Consider the following 19,673-nt stretch of genomic DNA (forward strand, 5'->3'; position numbering starts at 1 on the left):
AACCGACACAGACTGTTCTTGAGGAACTCAGACTAGTGACAGAAATTCATAGGTAAATAAATCATTTCTCTAAGTGAGGCCATCGATATATTACGTGGTTTGGGTTTCTGTTCTGGTGGTGTGGGGAATATTTTTAATTAAATATTTTTTAAGTTTTAAATTTTAAGTTATAAATCCAATATTAAATAGAATTTAATTCTAAATGAATAATAATAAATTTAAATTAAATATTAAATATAAGACTCAGCACCTTTTCCTCCACAAAGAATCATTTCACAGAATTTCTATTTCATACATTCACTATCTCTAACACCCTGTTACCAAAGGCCCCAAATCACTTAGGAAACACACACTCTTCAGCCCTCTGGCTTCCTTTTGGTTAATGCTTTGCTGGGTTACAAAATTATGAGCCTTTTAAATGATTTCTAGGAATGCTCCCCACTAGTATCCAGCATTCACCATTCTGAAAGATAGCTGAGAGCAGGCAGAATGTAGATGTGCTCTTTAGGAAACAACCAACCTGCACAAAATCTGCTTCTTTAAAAAAGCTGAAAAGTGGCTTACCACAAACATCATAATGATCCCAAAGCTATCTCTAAGGTTGCCAAACCACTGTATCTAGTAAAGGTCTCTGCACAGCACAAGACATCTTCTACGTCAGGACATTTCTTGTGTCTATAAAGTCCTAATTATCTTTCCAAAGGGAAGACATGCCACACAGCCACAGCCAGCCAAGTCACAGTAAACAGTGGTCAAGTGGTCTTAGCAGACGCGTGTGTCCCTGTGCATCCAACAACCGAGGTGCCCAGGAGCCGGGATCCAGGCATCTGCAGCCACAGACAGGAGCGGGCCCCTTATGGTTCCATCATTCCATCCAGCAGGTTGTCCTGTCAGTGGTGAATATTTACCAAGAAGTCTTCTACATGCTTAGAATTATATTAGCTACCTTGAGAGGAATTCAGAGGAAATAAGACAGATTTCGTTCTGTTTTACATAGAGACAAAACTATAAAGACCACAACTATGGACATGGCAGGGGTAGTGATAATGCAAATACTTGCTAACATATATTGGCACATAGGGGTCAGAGGTTTTGCATATGTTATCTCATTTAATATAATCCTCACAAAAATCCAGTGAGGTAGGTATTATTACCACTAATTCACAAAAAGGAACAGAGTTTTAAAGATTATTTTTACTGCTATGAAAACAGGAACTAGATCATCTTTTTAACTATAATATCTTCAATGTTGAGCACAGGCCCTGGCACACAGCAGATGCTTGGGAGCTATCGGTTGACTGAACGAGTTAAATAAGTTGCTCAGCCAGTGAGGTTAAGGGTCAGGAATGTACTGCTTAAAATGGCCTTCCTTAACAGTATCCGAACTGGGCTGGGTTCTGCATTCCTTCTGATTCTATATCAAGGCCTCGTTTTGTCATTGATTCTAACCTTACCCCATCCTTCTATAAAGCACATTCCCCCCACTGATCATTGCTGTAGCCAGCCTTGAAGACGGCCTCCAGTGATGACCCACCTCCTGGTATCCACACTCCTGGGAAGTCTCCTCCTGCACTGTACCATGCTGGTCTGCATCTGTGTGACTAACAGCATCCTACAGAAATGATGGTATGGTAGGTCATTTCCAAAATTAGGTTATAAAAGACTGCTGCTTTCTCTCTCACACATCACTCTCAGAGAAGCAAGCTGTTTCTCTCTGTCGTGAGGAGTCCTAGGGAAGGTTTACACTGTGAAGAACTGAAGCCTCCTGCTGATAGCTATGTGAGTGAACTTGGAAGTGGAATCTAATCAAGTCTTCTGAGACCAAACAGCCCCAGCTGACTACCTGACTGCAACCTCGTGACAGCCCCGGAGCCAGAACTCCAGAACCACCCAGCTAAGTTGCTCCTGAATTCCTGATCCTCAGAAAAAGTATGAATAATAAATGTTTGTTGTTTTAAGCTGTTAAAATGTGGGGGAAATTTGTTACACAGCAAATATATAACTAATGTAACCACAAATACATACAGATAAGACAGGCTAGATAAAAATCGTTCTGAAAAATAGCATATGATATCACTTATATGTGGAATCTTAAAAAAAAGGGTACAAATGAACTTATTTACAGAATAGAAGTAGAGGCATGGATGTAGAAGACAAACTTACAGTTACCAGGGGATAGCAGGCGGGGTGGGGGAGGATAAATTGGGAGATTGGGACTGACATAGACACATTATTATATATAAAATAGATAACGAATAAGAACCTGCTGTAGAGCACAGGGAATTCCACTCAATACTCTGTAATGGCCTATATGGGAAAAGAATCTAAAAAAAAAAAAGTGGATACATGTATATGTCTAACTGATTCACTTTACTGTACATCTGAAAACTAACACAACATTGTAAATCAACTATGCTCCAATAAAAATTTTTTTAAAAAGAAATGAAATGTTTGTCAATGCAAAAAAAAGTAGCTCAAAAGTCAAGCTCCAATAAAGCTCTAAGTGATTCATAGAACCGTCGGATAAGTCAAAAGGCAACAACACATTCTACTTTATTGCTGGGTGACACAAGGACACTGGGAAGCAGGATTGTCTTCAATGGAGGTAGTTGAGAAAACTTCCTGTATGGTTTCTGGGTTGAGAGACAAAGAAAATCCTACCTACTCGAAAATTTCCCCTATACCCAACCGGACATGCTCTGATTCTGAAATTTTACTTTTTTTTTTTTTTTTTTTTTGCAGTACGCGGGCCTCTCACTGTTGTGGCCTCTCCCGTTGCGGAGCACAGGCTCCGGACGCGCAGGCTCAGCGGCCATGGCTCACGGGCCTAGCTGCTCCGTGGCATGTGGGATCCTCCCGGACGAGGGCATGAACCCGTGTCCCCTGCATCAGCAGGCGGACTCTCAACCACTGCGCCACCAGGGAAACCCCTGAAATTTTACTTTTTTTAAATTTCAGAGATCTAAATGTTAACTTTATCTCATTTTTAACACATTAGCTAGCAGCTAAGACAAAAAGAAAGGAACCAAAGGGAGAAAGAGGCCAGGACAGATATTGCCTAGACATCACCTTTATATGAAGAGAAGAAGGTGCAATGCTTTGTAATGAATTATGGGTAGTTGGGGAACTTAAAAAAGATCAAGGAGTATGTGATGTAAATAACTTTAAAATATATTTTAAAAAATTTGGTCTTCCCTGGTGGCGCAGTGGTGCCGATGCAGGGGACGTGGGTTCATGCGTGCCACGGAGAGGCTGGGCCCCTGAGCCGTGGCCGCTGAGCCTGTGCATCTGGGGTCTGCGCTCCGCAATGGGAGAGGCCATAGCAGTGAGAGGCCCACATACCACAAAAAAAAAAAAAATTAAATTTTTTGCAAATTTTCAGCAATTTCAAAATATCTAAATAGCAAGTTCAGATATATGGAAGGTTTTTTTTAATTTTTATTGGAGTATAGTTAGTTGATTTACAATGTTGTATTAGTCTCAGGTGTACAGCAAAGTCTCAGGTGTTGTATTAGTCTCAGGTGAATTAGTTATACATATACATATACCCACTCTTTTTTACATTCTTTTCCCATACAGGTCATTGCAGAATATTGAGTAGCGTTCCCTGTGCTATGCAGTAGGGCCTTATTAGCTAACTATTTTATATATAGCAGTGTGTACACGTCAATCACAATCTCCCAATTTATCACTCCCCCTGGAAGGTTTTTTAAATCTGACTTTACTCCTTTATAATTTATCTCAACTCTAAGGTATTAGAGCACAGAGGTTCAGAGAGTAGACAGGGGAGATAATTCACTAGGGTTCAAATCCTATCCAGCTACCCCCAGGCTGTGTGGCTCAGACAAGTCACTTAGATTCTCTGTGTGCCAGTATCCTCATGTGACAAAGGGAAATGATAATTATAATGTCAGAGTAAGTATTAAGGTTTTAATACATATCACCATTTACTGGCGTATAGTAAGCATGCAGAAAGGGTTAGCTGCCAACATCATCATTATTAAGATTAACTCATCCTTCAAGGTATCACTATATACCTTAAAGATCTCTATATACATATTCACTTTCCCTACCAATAAACTACAACCTCATTGAAAATAATAAACTGATAAGTAATAAAATTCCCCCACTCCCTGCAGGAACATATGGCAACAGTAGGGTTGGTATTTAAAACCTCATAGGACCAATTACTTGTGATTTTAATTTAGTTTAAATTTTTACCCTAGTGAAAGACAAATATGTACCTTACTGGAAGATAACCCATTAAAAGACAGACCTGCAAGTTACTTAACTGATATTTTATTGAAGAAAATCACTAGAGAGCTGCACCTTACAATTCTGTAACATACAGAGTCTAGAAAATATTGTAGAAATACTATTTGTATAAATCTGATAGGGAAAAAATAGAAATAGGGAAGAAACAGAATTAGAGGAAACTGTGTATAATTTTGGGTATAAGTGATAAATCCTTTTGAGATTTCTTTTGGTTGGCTGTTTGGCTGGTACCATTCTGCATCAACACTATTTGATAAGCCTGTTGACCTTGGTGGCTTGATGACAATGGAGAAAGTTCTATTTGAGCTCTAAAAACACGCAAGTTGCTGCTCTCCTTGGAGAGCCACACTTGATCTCCCACTTCTTCATAATGAAATGCCACATGTCACCAGAAAGGACTCTGGGATAAACTGCCTAAGACTGTCCATCCTCTCACAAGGCACAGGTATGAGACCAAATAATATGTAATAAAATAGCTTTCCTGGCAATGGGGAAACCAAACTGACACCGGAATCGGGGTGGAGCTGTGTTGATACCACAAGCACAGCTCAAAGCCCAGTGCCCTCTAGACTCAGTTAGACCATCCCCATAGCCTGGCACCCCTCACGGAGTAGTGGACCAAGACCCAAATATTCTTCCATATGCTCCTTTTTTTTTTTTTTTTAGAACAAGCCATCTTTCATTATGTTGATAAGATAATATATTGTGAAAAGTCCCAGGAAAGTTATATCTGGACACATGTCTTAAGAACATGAGATATAATACTCTAGTTCTGAAATGACTAAAGAATTCCAAGTTTTAACTTTAAATGACATAATTCTGTATTTAAACAAATAGTTTTCTACCAAAAGATCAGAAATTTTCAAAAGCCTGCAAAACACTAAGTAGTTCAATTACTTTTCAAGTATTACATATTTTTTTCCTTTAGTATAATAAAATTAACATTTAATAAGAATCACCCGTTTCTTATGGAGCTTAAGAATTCTCTTGGTTCATTTTAAGCCAAATCTTTCATGTTTAGAATTTTCTGGTTTAGTTGGAAATAGTTTTCATGGGTCTGAACATCCAGTTCAACTGATTATTCTGAAATGTGAGCATGTGGGAGGAATTGTTAGCCTATGAGACCCTTCTTCAGTAATTTAGATATTTAAATCATCATTTCCATAGCAAGTCTTCCAAAATCAAATAAATTGCAAAACCAGAAGTATAACTGAGTCTCCAAAAAAGAGTTCCCATCCTCTTCCAAAACAGACCTCGAATTCTTAATCCTTTGTCCAAAAAAACTGGACCAAGTATTGACGTTTTCCACCATGCAAGCCACATAGCCACAAATGTTTCTCATTTACTTCACTCCTGGGACATACAGCTCAAATAAAATATTTCCTGAATACCCAAAATTTCAGATGCAATTTGGAATGCAAGTGATTCATAATGCTTTGCAGGAAACATTATGATCTTCTCTTACCAATTCAGTGTATCTGGAACGCAGTCCTCAGGAGATAATCCCAACGAATCAGAAGGATGATATCACTGTCAGCCATGTGACCCAAATATTAAGCTCTCTGCCTCTAGCTCAGATGTGATTTTGAACCCTGAGCAATCGGCTTCTCCAGCTACTGTTCAAGTAAGAAAGACGGTACCTCAAGGGAGCTAGCAAAGATCCATACTGTGCTCCATGGCAAGAAACATGGTAGCACCGCACTCAACCCCCCTTAGGAAAGGCCAAAACCATGTTAAAAGGAATTAAAGGCACTATCATCACTTCTGCACCCAAAGACTCTCACAGTGGCCTCTGAACAGTCATAGATTCTAATTAAGGTCAAGTGTGAAACTTCACATAGCCTCTAGCTAGTTTATGAGTCCTACTCTAATCCCACTCCCACTTCACCCCCTATTAGTAAGTCAAACAATAACATCTTGGGGTACCAAAGTTGCAACAGTCATCTTTTGTAGATTCCTATTTGCTTTCAAGGAAAGAAACACAGTTGAAATAGAGGAAGAAAAGTACTGCACTGAATACACCGAATTAACATGAAAACTGTGTAAGTCTTAGAAATCGTGGTTACCAAAAAGGAGAGAAGTGTAGGTGGCTACAATATGATGAAATAAACAGGGCATAGAGTAGCAAATGTGGGTAGCGAAAGATGGAGACAAACAATTACTGAGAGTAATCCGTTAACTAAAGAATTCAGTATAAGCAAAATGTACAGTTGAAGGGAACTCTTCAACAAGGATAACCTGAGAGATTCTGGGGCAAAACTCAAAGCTGAGCATATTACACCTTGAAAGTTTGGGCAAATGGAGAGAGCTACTGATGCTACAGAAATAACAGCCAATAGGAAGAAATGCCCAAAAAGGAATTTGAGAAAAGCTTAAAATCATTATTTAAGCATAAGAAGAAAAGAATCTAGTTTAAACAGAATAATATTCTCTAAAACACAATAATGAAGAACTTACAAAACAATGGGTTTGCCTAAATTAGGTTTCATGGTTCTACAGGCAATTTTGATATTGTTAACATTTACAAAGAAACACTTAAACTGAGACTGTAAATTAAAATTAGGATATAACTGAAGATCCTGTGAGATGAGTATGCCTCAGAAAACCTTAAAAAAATATAAAATACTTGAAAAAAAATACTGTCTACAAATTAAAAAAAAGAGATCAACTTAAATGTGTGATTGGATCAACACATGTCATGAACAATCTAAAAAGCGGCTTGAATACAGCTGGCTGCCAAAAGATCCCATTTTCCATCCCCCACGTGGCCCTTTGGTAAGTCATCACTCATTTATCCATACAAAAAGAAACAGTAATCACATTGGTGATCCACTACTTATTTTTACTGAAGAAATCTGGTTAGCTAATAACATCAGGAAATGAAATATTCTAAATGACTGTGTTTTCTGGTTACTTTAAAACCTAATTCTGTGCATTTTCCCTCTTGCTCCTGTTGGTTTTAGACTTGGAATTGAGTGAAATCAGCATAAGCTCTCAGAGTTTTGAATAAATGACATAATATATATGAAGCTTCTAGAATAGTGCACATGGGTAAATACTCAAAGAATTGTTACTTCCCTTATTCTTTTCCCTTCCCTCTTGCTTCTGCCAACCATAGCTTTGCTTCCTCTTCTGCAGTTTAGGATTCAGGAGTTGAGTTTTCACATGTGATAAGTTAATTCCCCAACAGAATGTTTCTTTATTCTCTTAATGACCTGTCCAGTGAGTTTTAATTATAGAGCCCCTCTAAAAACTCCTTGCCTTGGCTTTTTCTCTTCTTCCCTTAATTTCCACCGAGGGATCACTGAAGTTCAACTCACAGTTTGTATTAGAGACTAATGTTGTGTGTAGCACTATACTAAGATATAGGGATACAGAATTCAAGAAAACATTGATCCTACCTGGCAGAGTTAATTTTATGTGTCAGCTTGACTGGGCCACAGGGCACCCAGACAGTTTTTCAAACATTACTCTGGGTTTTTCTGTGAGGGTGTTTTTGAATGAGATTAACGTGTTTTTTTTTTTTTTTTTTGGCGGTACGCGGGCCTCTCACTGTTGTGGCCTCTCCCGTTGCGGAGCACAGGATATGGACGTGCAGGCTCAGCGGCCGTGGCTCACAGGCCCACCGCTCTGCGGCATGTGGGATCTTCCCGGACCGGGGCACGAACCCATGTCCCCTGCATCGGCAGGCGGACTCTCAACCACTGCGCCACCAGGGAAGCCCCCGAGATTAACATTTTAATGCATGAATTTGAGTAAAGTAGATTGCCCTCCACAATGTAGGTGGGTCTCGGCCAATCAGTTGAAGTCCTGAAAAGAACAAAAGGGTCTCCTTCCCCCAAGTAAAAGAGAATTCTTTTGCCTGATGGCCTTTAAACTGGAATATCTACCCTTCAGGCCTGACGGCCTTTCAAGTGGGACACTAGCTCTTGCTGATTCTACAGCAGCCTTCCAGTCATCAGACTTGAACTAGACCATCAGCTGTTCCTTGTTCTACAGCAGCCTGTTGCCTCTGGACTCAAAGTGGGACATTGGCTCTGCAGATTTTGGACTTGCCAGCCTCCAATTCCTTACAATGAGCCTCTTTCTCAGTCTCTCTCTTTCCCTCTCTGGATGGATGGATGGACGGGCTGACAGATGGATAGCTATACATCATAGATATAGATATATAGATATAGATACATAGATCCTACTGGTTCTGTTTCTCTGAAAACCCTGAGTAATACAATACCCTCAAGAAGCTCAGAGTACAGTCATAGGGATATACCCAAATAAACTTTCTCCATGAAGCCTTTCCCAAACAATAACACAGAATATGGTGTTATGAGCCAAATAAACCATCAAACAGAAAAACTATCAATAAACATTCACTGAGTGAATTAAAAGAACTTGAAAGCAGAATCCGCCAAGGACAATATCAGCCCATGTAATTCATTCCCTCAAGGATTCTCATAGAGTGAGTGATCTGGTGTCAATTTACAGCTAGGCTTGCCCTTTCCTGCACATGCTGCCTAGATGAGATTTCTCTGCTTTTAGGAGTTAGTTACTGTTATTTGAAGCAGGTCATTGGGAAATAAATTTAAAACAGGGAGTACAGTTATAAATTAGTTCATTCCCCTCGCAGTACAGAGTACAAATAAGAAGCAAATAAGCTCACTTGAATGGCAGCCAAGTTCTTCTGCTCCTGAGATGGTGCCTCATGAACAAAGCGAAGCCAGTTGGAGTGCCGTGGGTTGGTGGCATCCAAAATGTACAGAACTTCTCCCTTACTCCCACGAACCTGAAACATAAAAGCTCCTGAATTTATACTTGAAGTTAATATTAACCATACTAAATAGATTACCCATACTAAAAATAACATGATATTTTTTCATAAGTATTACCTTTCTTATTAACAGGTGTTGAATAGATGCTGGATTAACATCCGTTCTTCCCTTTAAACATATGTACAAACAGAGCCTACTTTAATTTGGCAGATGTCTGGATGACTCACAATTGCAATCAACTCTCAGAAACATCCTGTGTTGATAGCTCTTTTCCGGTCAAGATTATTTATTTGTAGGTGTATTTTAATATATGTGTCACAAATGCAATTGTTCAGGGGATAACTATAATTGCAAACCATCCCCTTTCTTTCCACCCAAGACGGCAGGGCTGCTTGGTTCCCCAAGTGGGAGGGGTGGAGCTGGATAAATCCTTTCAATTTCTCTTTCCACCTGCCTATGGAATCATTTCCATATGCGGAGAATTTGCTAATCTAACCAGTGGAATCTGACATCCCCTGGGCCACAATTCACATTTTTAACTAGTGGATGAATAAAACAAGTTCAATTTTGTCTTTTCATGGCCTGCTCATGTCTTGCTGAGAACGAAGGTGGGCTCTCTGTTTTTCGTTTCTTGCCATAAACCCTCCCGGTCAGATTTACTCAACTCTCAATCAAGGGAGGAGGGTAACTGCCACAGGAGCAAGTACTCCACTGGGCATTCTTGAATCCAAGTTGATTCGAATCTAGCTTCTCAAAACCTCTGCATTGTAGGGTCCTGGGCACTTGCTCAGTTTAATAAAACATATACCAATCTCTACCCAATGTTCATTTTGTGTTTATATTCAATTGGAATCAAGGAGAGGAGGGGGGGAAGCAATGAGTGATTAGCACTCCACATCTCTCTAACACCAAGTAACAAAAATATAAACACTAGACCTTCACTGACTTGGAGTGGGAAAAAACAAATTCCAGACCTCCAAAATTTTATAAAGTAAAGCACAACTAGCCTAATAAGGTATGTATTTTCATGATACATTTGGACAATCATTCATTCACTGAACAAATACTGACTGAGTCCCTACCATGGTGCCAAGTACTGCTAATGCACTGGGAATCTTTCAGTGAACAAGACAGACAGATGAAGGCTGACCTCACAGCACTTAAGAGCAAACAAGCACAGAATATAACTTCAGGTAAAGGTAAGTGCTATGAAGACAACTAAAGCATAAGAGGAGGATGCAGAGTGAGGGGAGAAGGGCTCTTCCAGATGAGCTGATCAGGCAAAGCCTCTCTGGTGAGATGACCTGAAAAGAGTCCTCAATGAAGGGAGGGCACAGGCCAAGGGAGAGCTCAGGAAAGCGTGGTTCCAGGCTAGAGGGAACAGCAAGTAAAGGGCAAACAGAAAGGCCCTGAGTTGGAAACAAATTAAGAACAGCAAGAAGGTCATGAGGCTGGAACAGAAGGAGCACCAAGAAAATGATGAGCATTGAGATCAGACAGGCTGGCATAGGCCATGGTGGGCGTTGAGATCAGACAGGCTGCCATAGGCCAGATCATGCACTGACCTGGAAACCAAGAAGCCACCCCTACAGGTCAAGTTACCCAAAAGCTGCTGTATAAAAACATCTGCTGCATGCACTGCAAGGACTGATATTCAAGATTCTAATGCATATTGTCTGGGAAAAAATACAGTTAGCCTGCCCCTTGTATCTTATATCTGACATGTTTCTCAAACAATCCCTGTTTTCTTAAGGGCCCAAGGATCCTCAATAATCATTTAAAAATCTCTCTAGGGGCTTCCCTGGTGGCACAGTGGTTGAGAGTCCGCCTGACGATGTAGGGGACACGGGTTTGTGCCCCGGTCCGGGAAGATCCCACATGCCACGGAGCAGCTGGGCCCGTGAGCCATGGCCGCTGAGCCTGCGCGTCCAGAGCCTGTGCTCCACAATGGGAGAGGCCACAACAGTGAGAGGCCCGCTTAACGCAAAAGAAAAAAGAAGTCTCTCTAATAAATGGCAGACCCTCACTGGAAAGCAGGGATTTAATTTTCAATACTGTAATCGCTAAAAGAACGTCGGACTATAAATACCTCATATTTACATCTCGTATGTTTAGGTGTGAAGCTATGGGAATTTCTCACTAAATAACAATCTCACGCTGAGATCTGCTTTGGGAGGCCCCTGAAAACTGTCCTGCCTTCCTGCTTACCCATCAGCTCGGAACCCTCACTGCCCACTGGGTGATGCCAAAAATGTCCAGCCACACTGCTGGGAAAAATAGGACACTACAACCCCTCCTCAAAGAGGACACCAGTTCACATGTCTTTAAGCAGAGTAAAAAGGTAATTCTAAATATCTGGGTATAAAGTCTCCTTTCCAGGCTCCTCCACAGCTACAGTAACAAAACTGTTTATATTGACAAACAACTAAATTAAGCAGAACAGGTAGCATCACCACTAGATACCTGAAAGATAAATTTTCTCAGAACTGAAATCTAAAACCTACAACTGTTGTTGAAATCCACACAGTCCAACTAATTCTATGTAGGGAAACACCAGCGTGCTCGCCCATGGCAGACTGTATTTGAGAGGAGAGAACTACCTACAGAAACTGGTTAATAGCTCTTCTTAGTTATACATTTGTTACCCAGTATTAAGTACAATACATATCAGATGTGTTTGACATTTGAAATTCTTTCTTCAAAGATGTGAAACACAACGAAGGTTCCTCTGTGACTTATTATAATAAGCCCATTTTACCAGGGGCATTGTTTGTTCCTTATTTTTTCAGCTTTTTCCCAGGCCCTTTGGCTCCAGCTATGTTGAATGACTCAGTAACTCATTTCCAGTCCATTAGATGTATGCACTTTCTGGTTGTCTACTACCTTCTCACATCATGTTCTGGCTTAAGAGACATGCACAATTTAATTTTTTATTAAAATTCTTACAAGATTTGTCACTTTCAATAATCTGAATTTATATATTATCGCTTATACTCTCATAACAACACTCTAATGATATACTACAGTGGCCTACACATTCATATTTGAGATAACTTTTTTTGTTCATTAACAGAGCCATTGCCCATTTATTTTACTCTAAACATCCTTACCCAAGTGACTCTTAAGTCCCTACACAGTCTTTGCAGGCTACCTGTTTTCTCCAGCTTTCGAGTGGCTGGTCCTTTCCTCGTTCCTCCATTCCAGTCTTCAACACTTCACTGAAGCTACTGGATTATCTGCTCACATGACTTTTATCTTCCTACCCTAACCCCGGCACTCTCCTCACTGAAATATCTAAAAGACATCCAAGGATAATCTAATCCATCTTTCCTCTTTCCAGAGAAACCAAATCAAAAAAACTCTAGACAGACAGCTATTATTAAAGTCTCCATTTATCTATTTTAATTTGATACTGAACCCTGAGGTAATAAATTGAACATTTTTTAAAGATTAATGAATAAAGAAGATACAAAATTCCTCTTAGTACCATGTTGCAGCATCTAACTGACGTTTGCAGCCAATGTGTATCGTTTTTCCTTTCAAAACTAGTCTTCCAGGGCTTCCCTGGTGGCGCAGTCGTTGAGAGTCCGCCTGACGATGCAGGGGACACGGGTTCGTGCCCCAGTCCGGGAAGATCCCACATGCCACGGAGCGGCTGGGCCCGTAAGCCATGGCCGCTGAGACTGCGCATCCGGAGCCTGTGCTCCGCAACGGGAGAAGCCACAACGGTGAGAGGCCCGTGTACCACAAAAAAAAACTAGTCTTCCAAATACCATCTTATTCTATTTGAATTTTCATGGAAATGAAGTGTATTGGTTACTGTCCTACTGAGGATCATCTTTTGAATACCTGGGGCCTACAAAGAAGTCAAATTCTCATCTTGCAGTAAAAACCATCTCAATCCCAAGCTCTGATCTGCACAGTCTTCCTAAGCCAGTTACACAAAAATAAGTTAGCTAAAGTAGGAAAGGGAAAGAAACCCTCATGTGAAAATGAAAACCTTCCCCCTTTAATCCAGTCATTCATATCTCTAGGACTTTGTCACTGTATATTAAATGAAAATTATCACTGCGCAGGAACTTGGCAGGCTCTACTCTCTGTCAAATGCTACTGACACCCTTTTTCAAGGTCCGAGACAATGTGCTACAATGGATCTGTCTTTTCTTCCAGATTAAACATCAGCAGCTTTAAATATGTCACAGTTTGTCTTCCCACCCAGCAAAGGACAGAAGAAATCACAAAAAGATTCAGCTCAACAAAAGTAAACCCTAACATGTAAATGAAAGAAATGGAAATATGTAATCAAATCAAATATATAAAGAATTTTTCTTTCCTTAAATTTAAATATTTTCTCTGTTAAATTGTGTCAACTATAGACAGAAAAGCTTATTTATTACTTGGATGGTTCATTTTCACAGTAGAAGGGTCTACAATGTTACTCTATCATTTTCCTTCAATTATTTTGAATGCCTGAGGAATCTTTCACTCAACACATACAGGACATCAGGGTTCCCAGAGCAAAGCTAATCAGCCAGATTGGTCCCCAGACATTGCAAAATGTACCCAATGGAATTTTATTTAACATATGGTAAAATTTAGTGGCAGTGAAATACAGTCAGTTCCAAAAATATAGAAATAATATCCTTAATTAGAAGTCACAATATGTTATGTTGATTTATTAAAGAAAATATATTTTCCTTTCTGTCTTTCAACAAGACTTTTCAAAGAAGGTGGTTTTAAGAACTAAGATTTAGAGTATGGATGCCTTTAGAGGATAAAATGTCATCAAATTTTTGTATTTAAATTACAGGCATTCTTTCGGCAATTATTTTTAACTGAAGTAAGGCCAGATGCCCTGCCTTCAGTATTTAATTACCCAGGCTTCATGATATCTTTAGGACCACAAAAAACTAAGTGTGCTCAAATAATCAATTCTGACAACACACTGTTGTCAGATTTAAACTAAAGAGACACACTTTCAGAAATCAGCAAAGATCATCCCTAGGAAATGCTAATGATTTACAGTTTCTAAGCAAAGGGATGGTTTTTTCCTGTTGATTTTTCAAAGTATTCAGTCTAAAATTCTTCCCAGCTTTGGTGTCTTTAAACACACACACACACATATCACCGTAGCGTATCTACTTATATCTCCCCCACATACTATCTCATGATCCTAATCCACAGAATCCCTGTCCTCAGACGGGAAAGCACACGGAGAGAAAACACAGGCTTTTACAGATGCCTCTTTACTGAATAACATCCAGAATATAATACACACAAAATTAAATAACTTAAAAAGACTGATGAGAAAAATAAAGTCTCTTTTTCATTATAAATAATTAGTGCCCTAAATATTTCAAGCTGGAAGGAACCTTAAGAAGGCATTCTAGAGCGGTAAAAAACGGTAAATATGCTGGACCAGGAATCAAAAGGCCAGATGTGATCCAAGCTCTGACTGTATCGCATAGGGTGAGTCATTTCCTCTAGCTGAGCTGAGCCATGGTCTCCTGACCTCTAAAATGGGGATGACAGTCCCTGCCCTGTGACCCCACAGACACTGCGTGAGAATCAAAGGAATAAGATGCATGACTTCTTTATACCAATGAATATTCTGCAATCACAAAGTTATCAGTACACTGAGGAAAGCGAGGCTCACAGCAACTAACAGATATTCTTAAAGATGAACACGGCTTTCAACAGCACAGCTGGGCACATATGTACCATTTTTCTGCCATGTCAACTTTTTCAAGGAACAAACATGAAGGATATCCTAAAAACCCCTATTCAAACCCAAATACATACAAGTAGCCTCTGCTTGGACACCTGAAGTAAGAACAGGTGCCATTACTAGGTAGCAGCAAATCCAGGTGTAGTTTCAGCTGAGTGGACACTTCCTTACGCCAAATTCAAACATGTTGCTCTGTGACCAACTGCCTTCAATCCCAGCTCTGTCCCTTCAAGTAGTTTTAATTTCTCTCCTACATACATATAGCCCTTCAAATTTCTGAAGGCAGGAGTCCCTCCTTCTCTACATTTTCTCTTCTACAAGAAAATAACTCTTTCCTTGTCTGATGTGATAAACGTTCCTTCACTATCCTGGTTGTCCCCTTATAGATGCACACTAATCTGTCAAAACTCTCTTAACACGGGACAGAAGTCAGCACACAAAGGACTATTATGATCTGGGCACTGTCTCTACTGACGCAACTTAAAATCACAAAAGCTCTTTTGGTTGCCACATCTTAGCTGAGGTTGCCTTTTTAATCACCTAAGCTGTACCAAGGAAGTTCTCCTGATACCGTCAAAGGCAAGTTTAACTGAGGAACTCGGTTAGGTTTCTGTAGGTAAGCAAATCCTGTACAGATTGTTTCAGAGATGGAAACCTTTTATTTGGTACTGTCTCAATAAATATTTTATTCACTAAAAGCTCAGCTAATATGTCTTTTTTTTAAACTGTCTTGCCTTTATTTCCTTTTAAAGTTCAAAAATAATTTATAAGAGGTAATGAGAGACTTACTTTAAAAGCATTCCATATCTTGCTTTTCAAAGTACTTCTTAAATTGGGCTAATTTTTTAAAAGAAGAAATAACTGACATGACAATGTGGAAGACACAGTGAAAAGCATATCATCTTTTCCATGGTAAATTTATGAGAGAGCCCTAGCAGTGTAGCCACTGTCCCTTTCTATAGTTTTACAAACTTGTTCAGACAGTCAGATTTCAGTGACATTTTTTGGGTAGACTAGTTTTTTATTGCATACAGAATAAAGTAAATTTAGCTGGCATTAGCTTATTATACCCACTGCTTAAGGGGTTTTCTGTAAAGAACATGCAAAGGATAGTGTGTAAATACTGTGGCATCCATTTGGACTGCTTAGTGGCTTTTTTTTTTTTTTTACATTTTGATTTTGTCAATATCATAAGGCAGGCACTTCTCTATAAGTAAAGTATTATTTCACCAAGGAATTAGAAAACCACATTAATAAAGTCAGCATGTCTTTTGACCATTTGGTGTGATCCATCAGCTCCATTAGAAATGATTCACAAAACTTTAAATCTGGTTAAAGTTTTATGAGCCTATAGCGTTGCTCAATTTTTAATACAGATCTGAGACTTAGACAAAGCCTTGAAGTCAGCTTTTGGAGAACCCTCCCTATGGTATATTAAAAGGGCACGGAAAATATGCCAAAAATAAGAAAATTTTAGTAGCAAAATTCTACTTATCAGACATGAAAGCATTTCAAAGAGTTGGTCATGTAAAGAACAATGATAATCTCCAAGATCCAGAGACCATAGTTTTGATATTGTTTTTAAAAGATGATGCTTTGTATCTGAACATTTCTGGGCAAGGGTTATAGAAGCACTGAATAACAAAGAGCACTGTGCAGTCAACAGGGAGAAAAAATGAAAAAAAAAGAAAGATCCATTTTTCCTTTGATTCTTATCTCCTAACCCAAATTCCACTGGTGTAGTCACTGTTTTTAGATTTTTCCTAAATATATAGCTTTACTACAGCTATTAAAATTGAATCTTCCCAGCCCATTTAAATTAACTGTACTCTCTTCATTCATGTCTTCAAAATATATGCAACTTCCTCGATAAAGAAACAAATGAATTAACTTATTATAAGAATACACCTAAGGCAATCAAGTATTTCCCAATCACTAAGGTTCATCCTTTCCCTTCTTATAATCATCCAACAACCACAGCTCTGTGCTGACGAATTCTAAAAGGTAACATTAGTTATCAGTAAACAACATTTATTTAACAACATCTACTGTGCAGTTCTTTATCGGTTATTTTAAAATATGCCATGAGAAGCAACAAATGAAATTCTAGAATATAGTTCCTTTATTCAACATCTTCAGTATTAATAAAGAAACATGATTTAAACACAAAACTCACAAAGCAATGTCTGATTATTATAAAGTAGATATACAAATAAACTTCATTCATTTCAGAAACATTTAGTACATACAGATGTAAAGTAACATACAGTTCCAAGTCCTGAGGATGGACCAAAGTGAAAATAAAATATGAGAAAAGAGTATGTTATGAAACTCTTTCAATAGACAAGGTTTGCAAAAGGAGTAAACCTAGCAGGCCTCAGAGGCCTCCTTGTAAGACTGGCCCTTGACTGGCATATGGGAATTTGTGTTCTCAGGGTGCCCCCAGTAAACAGTTAATGGGTAAGGGTGGTTCACTGTTCCTAGACGGTGTAAACACTATGGTTTATGCTGAACACCTGCTTTTCTTCTGGGAATCTGGAATTTTGGTACATGCTAAGGCAGAAGGTGCCTACAAGCCCCCAGTAAAAATTTTGGGTACTGAATTTCCTAATGGGTCTCCCTGTACAGAAATATCACATGTGTGTGGCTGCTTTTTCATTACTGGGAGAAGAGTGAGTTCTGTGTGACCCCTCATGGGAGGGAGAAAGCATAAGGAAATCTATACATGAGTTCCTCCAGACTCTACCTGAGCCTTCTTCCCTTATGATCCAGCTGTACTGCCTTGCTACATCACTGAAATAAATCTTACCCATGGGTACAACTATATACTGAGTCCCAGGAGTCCTTCTAGTGAATCTCTGAATGTGGGGTAGTCTTGGGAATCCCCAACACACAAGATGAGGTTAGTTCCAGTTGCTGAATGAATGGCATAGAAATGTGTCAACAGAAGAGGTAGAAAATCATTTCAAGATCAAGTTTTATCATACTCATATTTAAATTACACAAATTAAACTACATCCATTCAATGAAAGGAAAAAATAAATAAGAAAAAATCAAAGAAAGAAAATAAATATTATAGTTAGGACCGTTCCTTTTCATGGTCCATAATTTTAATGACATGAGATTGTTGCCATATAAACTGGTTTCAGAACCTACGCCCTGCATAAGCTGTGATTCCACTGCAGGGAATGTTATCCCAATGAAAGAATGGTAGAGCAGCTGAGTCATTTTGTGCAGAGGAAGCAAGATGAATGATACTGGTAAATTTGGTTGGAAGACACAGCTAGCAAAGAACAAGGGGACTCAAATGTGGTGGTTCAAGCAGCAAAATCAGAGAAATAACAGGAAATAAACGGGAAATGTGTCAATGAGGAAGTTTTGTGCTTCACCTAACAGAAAGTGCAAAGGCTAATCAGGATGCGGCCCAGCAGGAATCATCTTCTTGGTAACAATGTACTGCTACATGGAGGAAGAGTGGGAAGCAGGAAAGAGGATTCAACTGGGAAGGATGAAGGAGAATGGATGATGGGTAGGCATCCAACAACTCTAATACGCAGGATGGACTGCGTGTGGAGGGAAAATTGTATGAAAGGAAAAAGAATTAAATAGGCTATTACCATGACCTAGGTGTGAAATAATAAGGCTCTGGAAAGAGGTACGGGTAGGAAGTTTACAAGCCTTGAAAGGTGGCACCTAATGCCTGAAAAATAGAGTATAGAAGAAGGAAAATCAGACAGACCATTCCCCTAGAAGGTATGAATCCAAAGCAGACAAAACAAGATAGACAGGCATATTTAAGGTAGCTATAGGAAGGAATACAAACACAAAATGTAAATAATATTTATGTCATATGCAAGCAGAGAAGAAAGTAGAAAATTCTTCTCAAATCCTCCTCCCACACATCTAGCCCTTCAGGTGAGTTGGCCAAGGATTCCCTACTCTCTATAGTTGTCATGATACAGTGGAAAGATGTTGGAATATGACCCTCATGTCCAATTCATAGAAGGCCCTTGAGTATCACAGGACAGTATATCGGTAAGGGTAATTAACAGTATATCCTCCAAATTAAGGAGTGTTCAGAAAAAGAAGTCTTCTTCAAGGAGTGGATCTTCACTTGCTCCTGAAAGATTTAGGTTTCTCACTCAAAATTTCCAGAGAAAGTTCTTACTTCCTATCCTCCAAATGTGAACAGAAGGACAGCCTCAGAAGGGGCCACAGCAACCATGTTGTACATAATTCTCTCTTACTGTAGCTCATTTTTTAGAATTCTGCCAAAAGGCTCATGCTGCCCGGAAGCAGGGTCACTGGAACAGGAGTATCTCCCTGCTACAGACCAAGCTGTGTCTGGCATCAACCATGCTCTGGCAACAAAAGGCCTTGCAAGGAATGCCATCCAAACCTGGAACACAAATATTGCAGCAGAGGATGTTTTCTGATAAAGAAAGCTGGGGCTTTCCCCTTGATCTGATTTCTCTGCAGCTGGCCATACATGCCCAGGCCTAGGGAGTCAACGGAAATGAGAAATCCCCCCGGGAAAGAGCCCTTTAGAAAAAGAATCTTGGAGAATCCAAGGGACTCTTCCAGAGTGTGGTCCCTTCCAAAGACCTGGGGCTTACTGGGCTACCTTTGTGGGCCCTCTGACTCTACCACTCAGGCCACTTAACCCTCACTCTCAAATCCCTGCACCTCTGAGACCAGCTCATGGCCTACCTGAGAAGAATATGGGCAGACTGAGATTATTCAGTCCGTGCTACTGATAAATCAGCCCTGATATCAATCCTGCTCCAACTCTGGTACTACAAAATCCTAAAATTGCATTTTTGATTTGTTCTCTCATGGGATAATCTGCTATCTCATTCCCAACCAAGTCCCTAAGTGACTGGGATCCTACCCAGCTTGCTTTA

At 39.5% G+C, this 19,673-nt stretch overlaps 1 protein-coding gene across 3 annotated transcripts in view; it reads right to left on the reverse strand.

Annotated features, from left to right (window-relative positions):
* Positions 1 to 19,673, reverse strand: part of PRDM5 (PR/SET domain 5) — a 214,728-nt gene that overhangs the window by 136,987 nt on the left and 58,068 nt on the right. For 2 of the 3 annotated variants that reach the window (XM_081240765.1, XM_081240767.1), the window contains exon 3: positions 8,933 to 9,055. The exons of the other annotated variant lie outside the window; for it this stretch is intronic. In XM_081240765.1, coding sequence (XP_081096891.1) covers positions 8,933 to 9,055 — 123 coding nt within the window. The remainder of the gene's footprint in view (positions 1 to 8,932; positions 9,056 to 19,673) is intronic. 3 annotated transcript variants of the gene reach the window in all.

This window comes from Mesoplodon bidens (genome assembly GCF_964165515.1).
Source record: "Mesoplodon bidens genome assembly, chromosome: 1".
Classification (NCBI taxonomy): Eukaryota; Metazoa; Chordata; class Mammalia; order Artiodactyla; family Ziphiidae; genus Mesoplodon; species Mesoplodon bidens.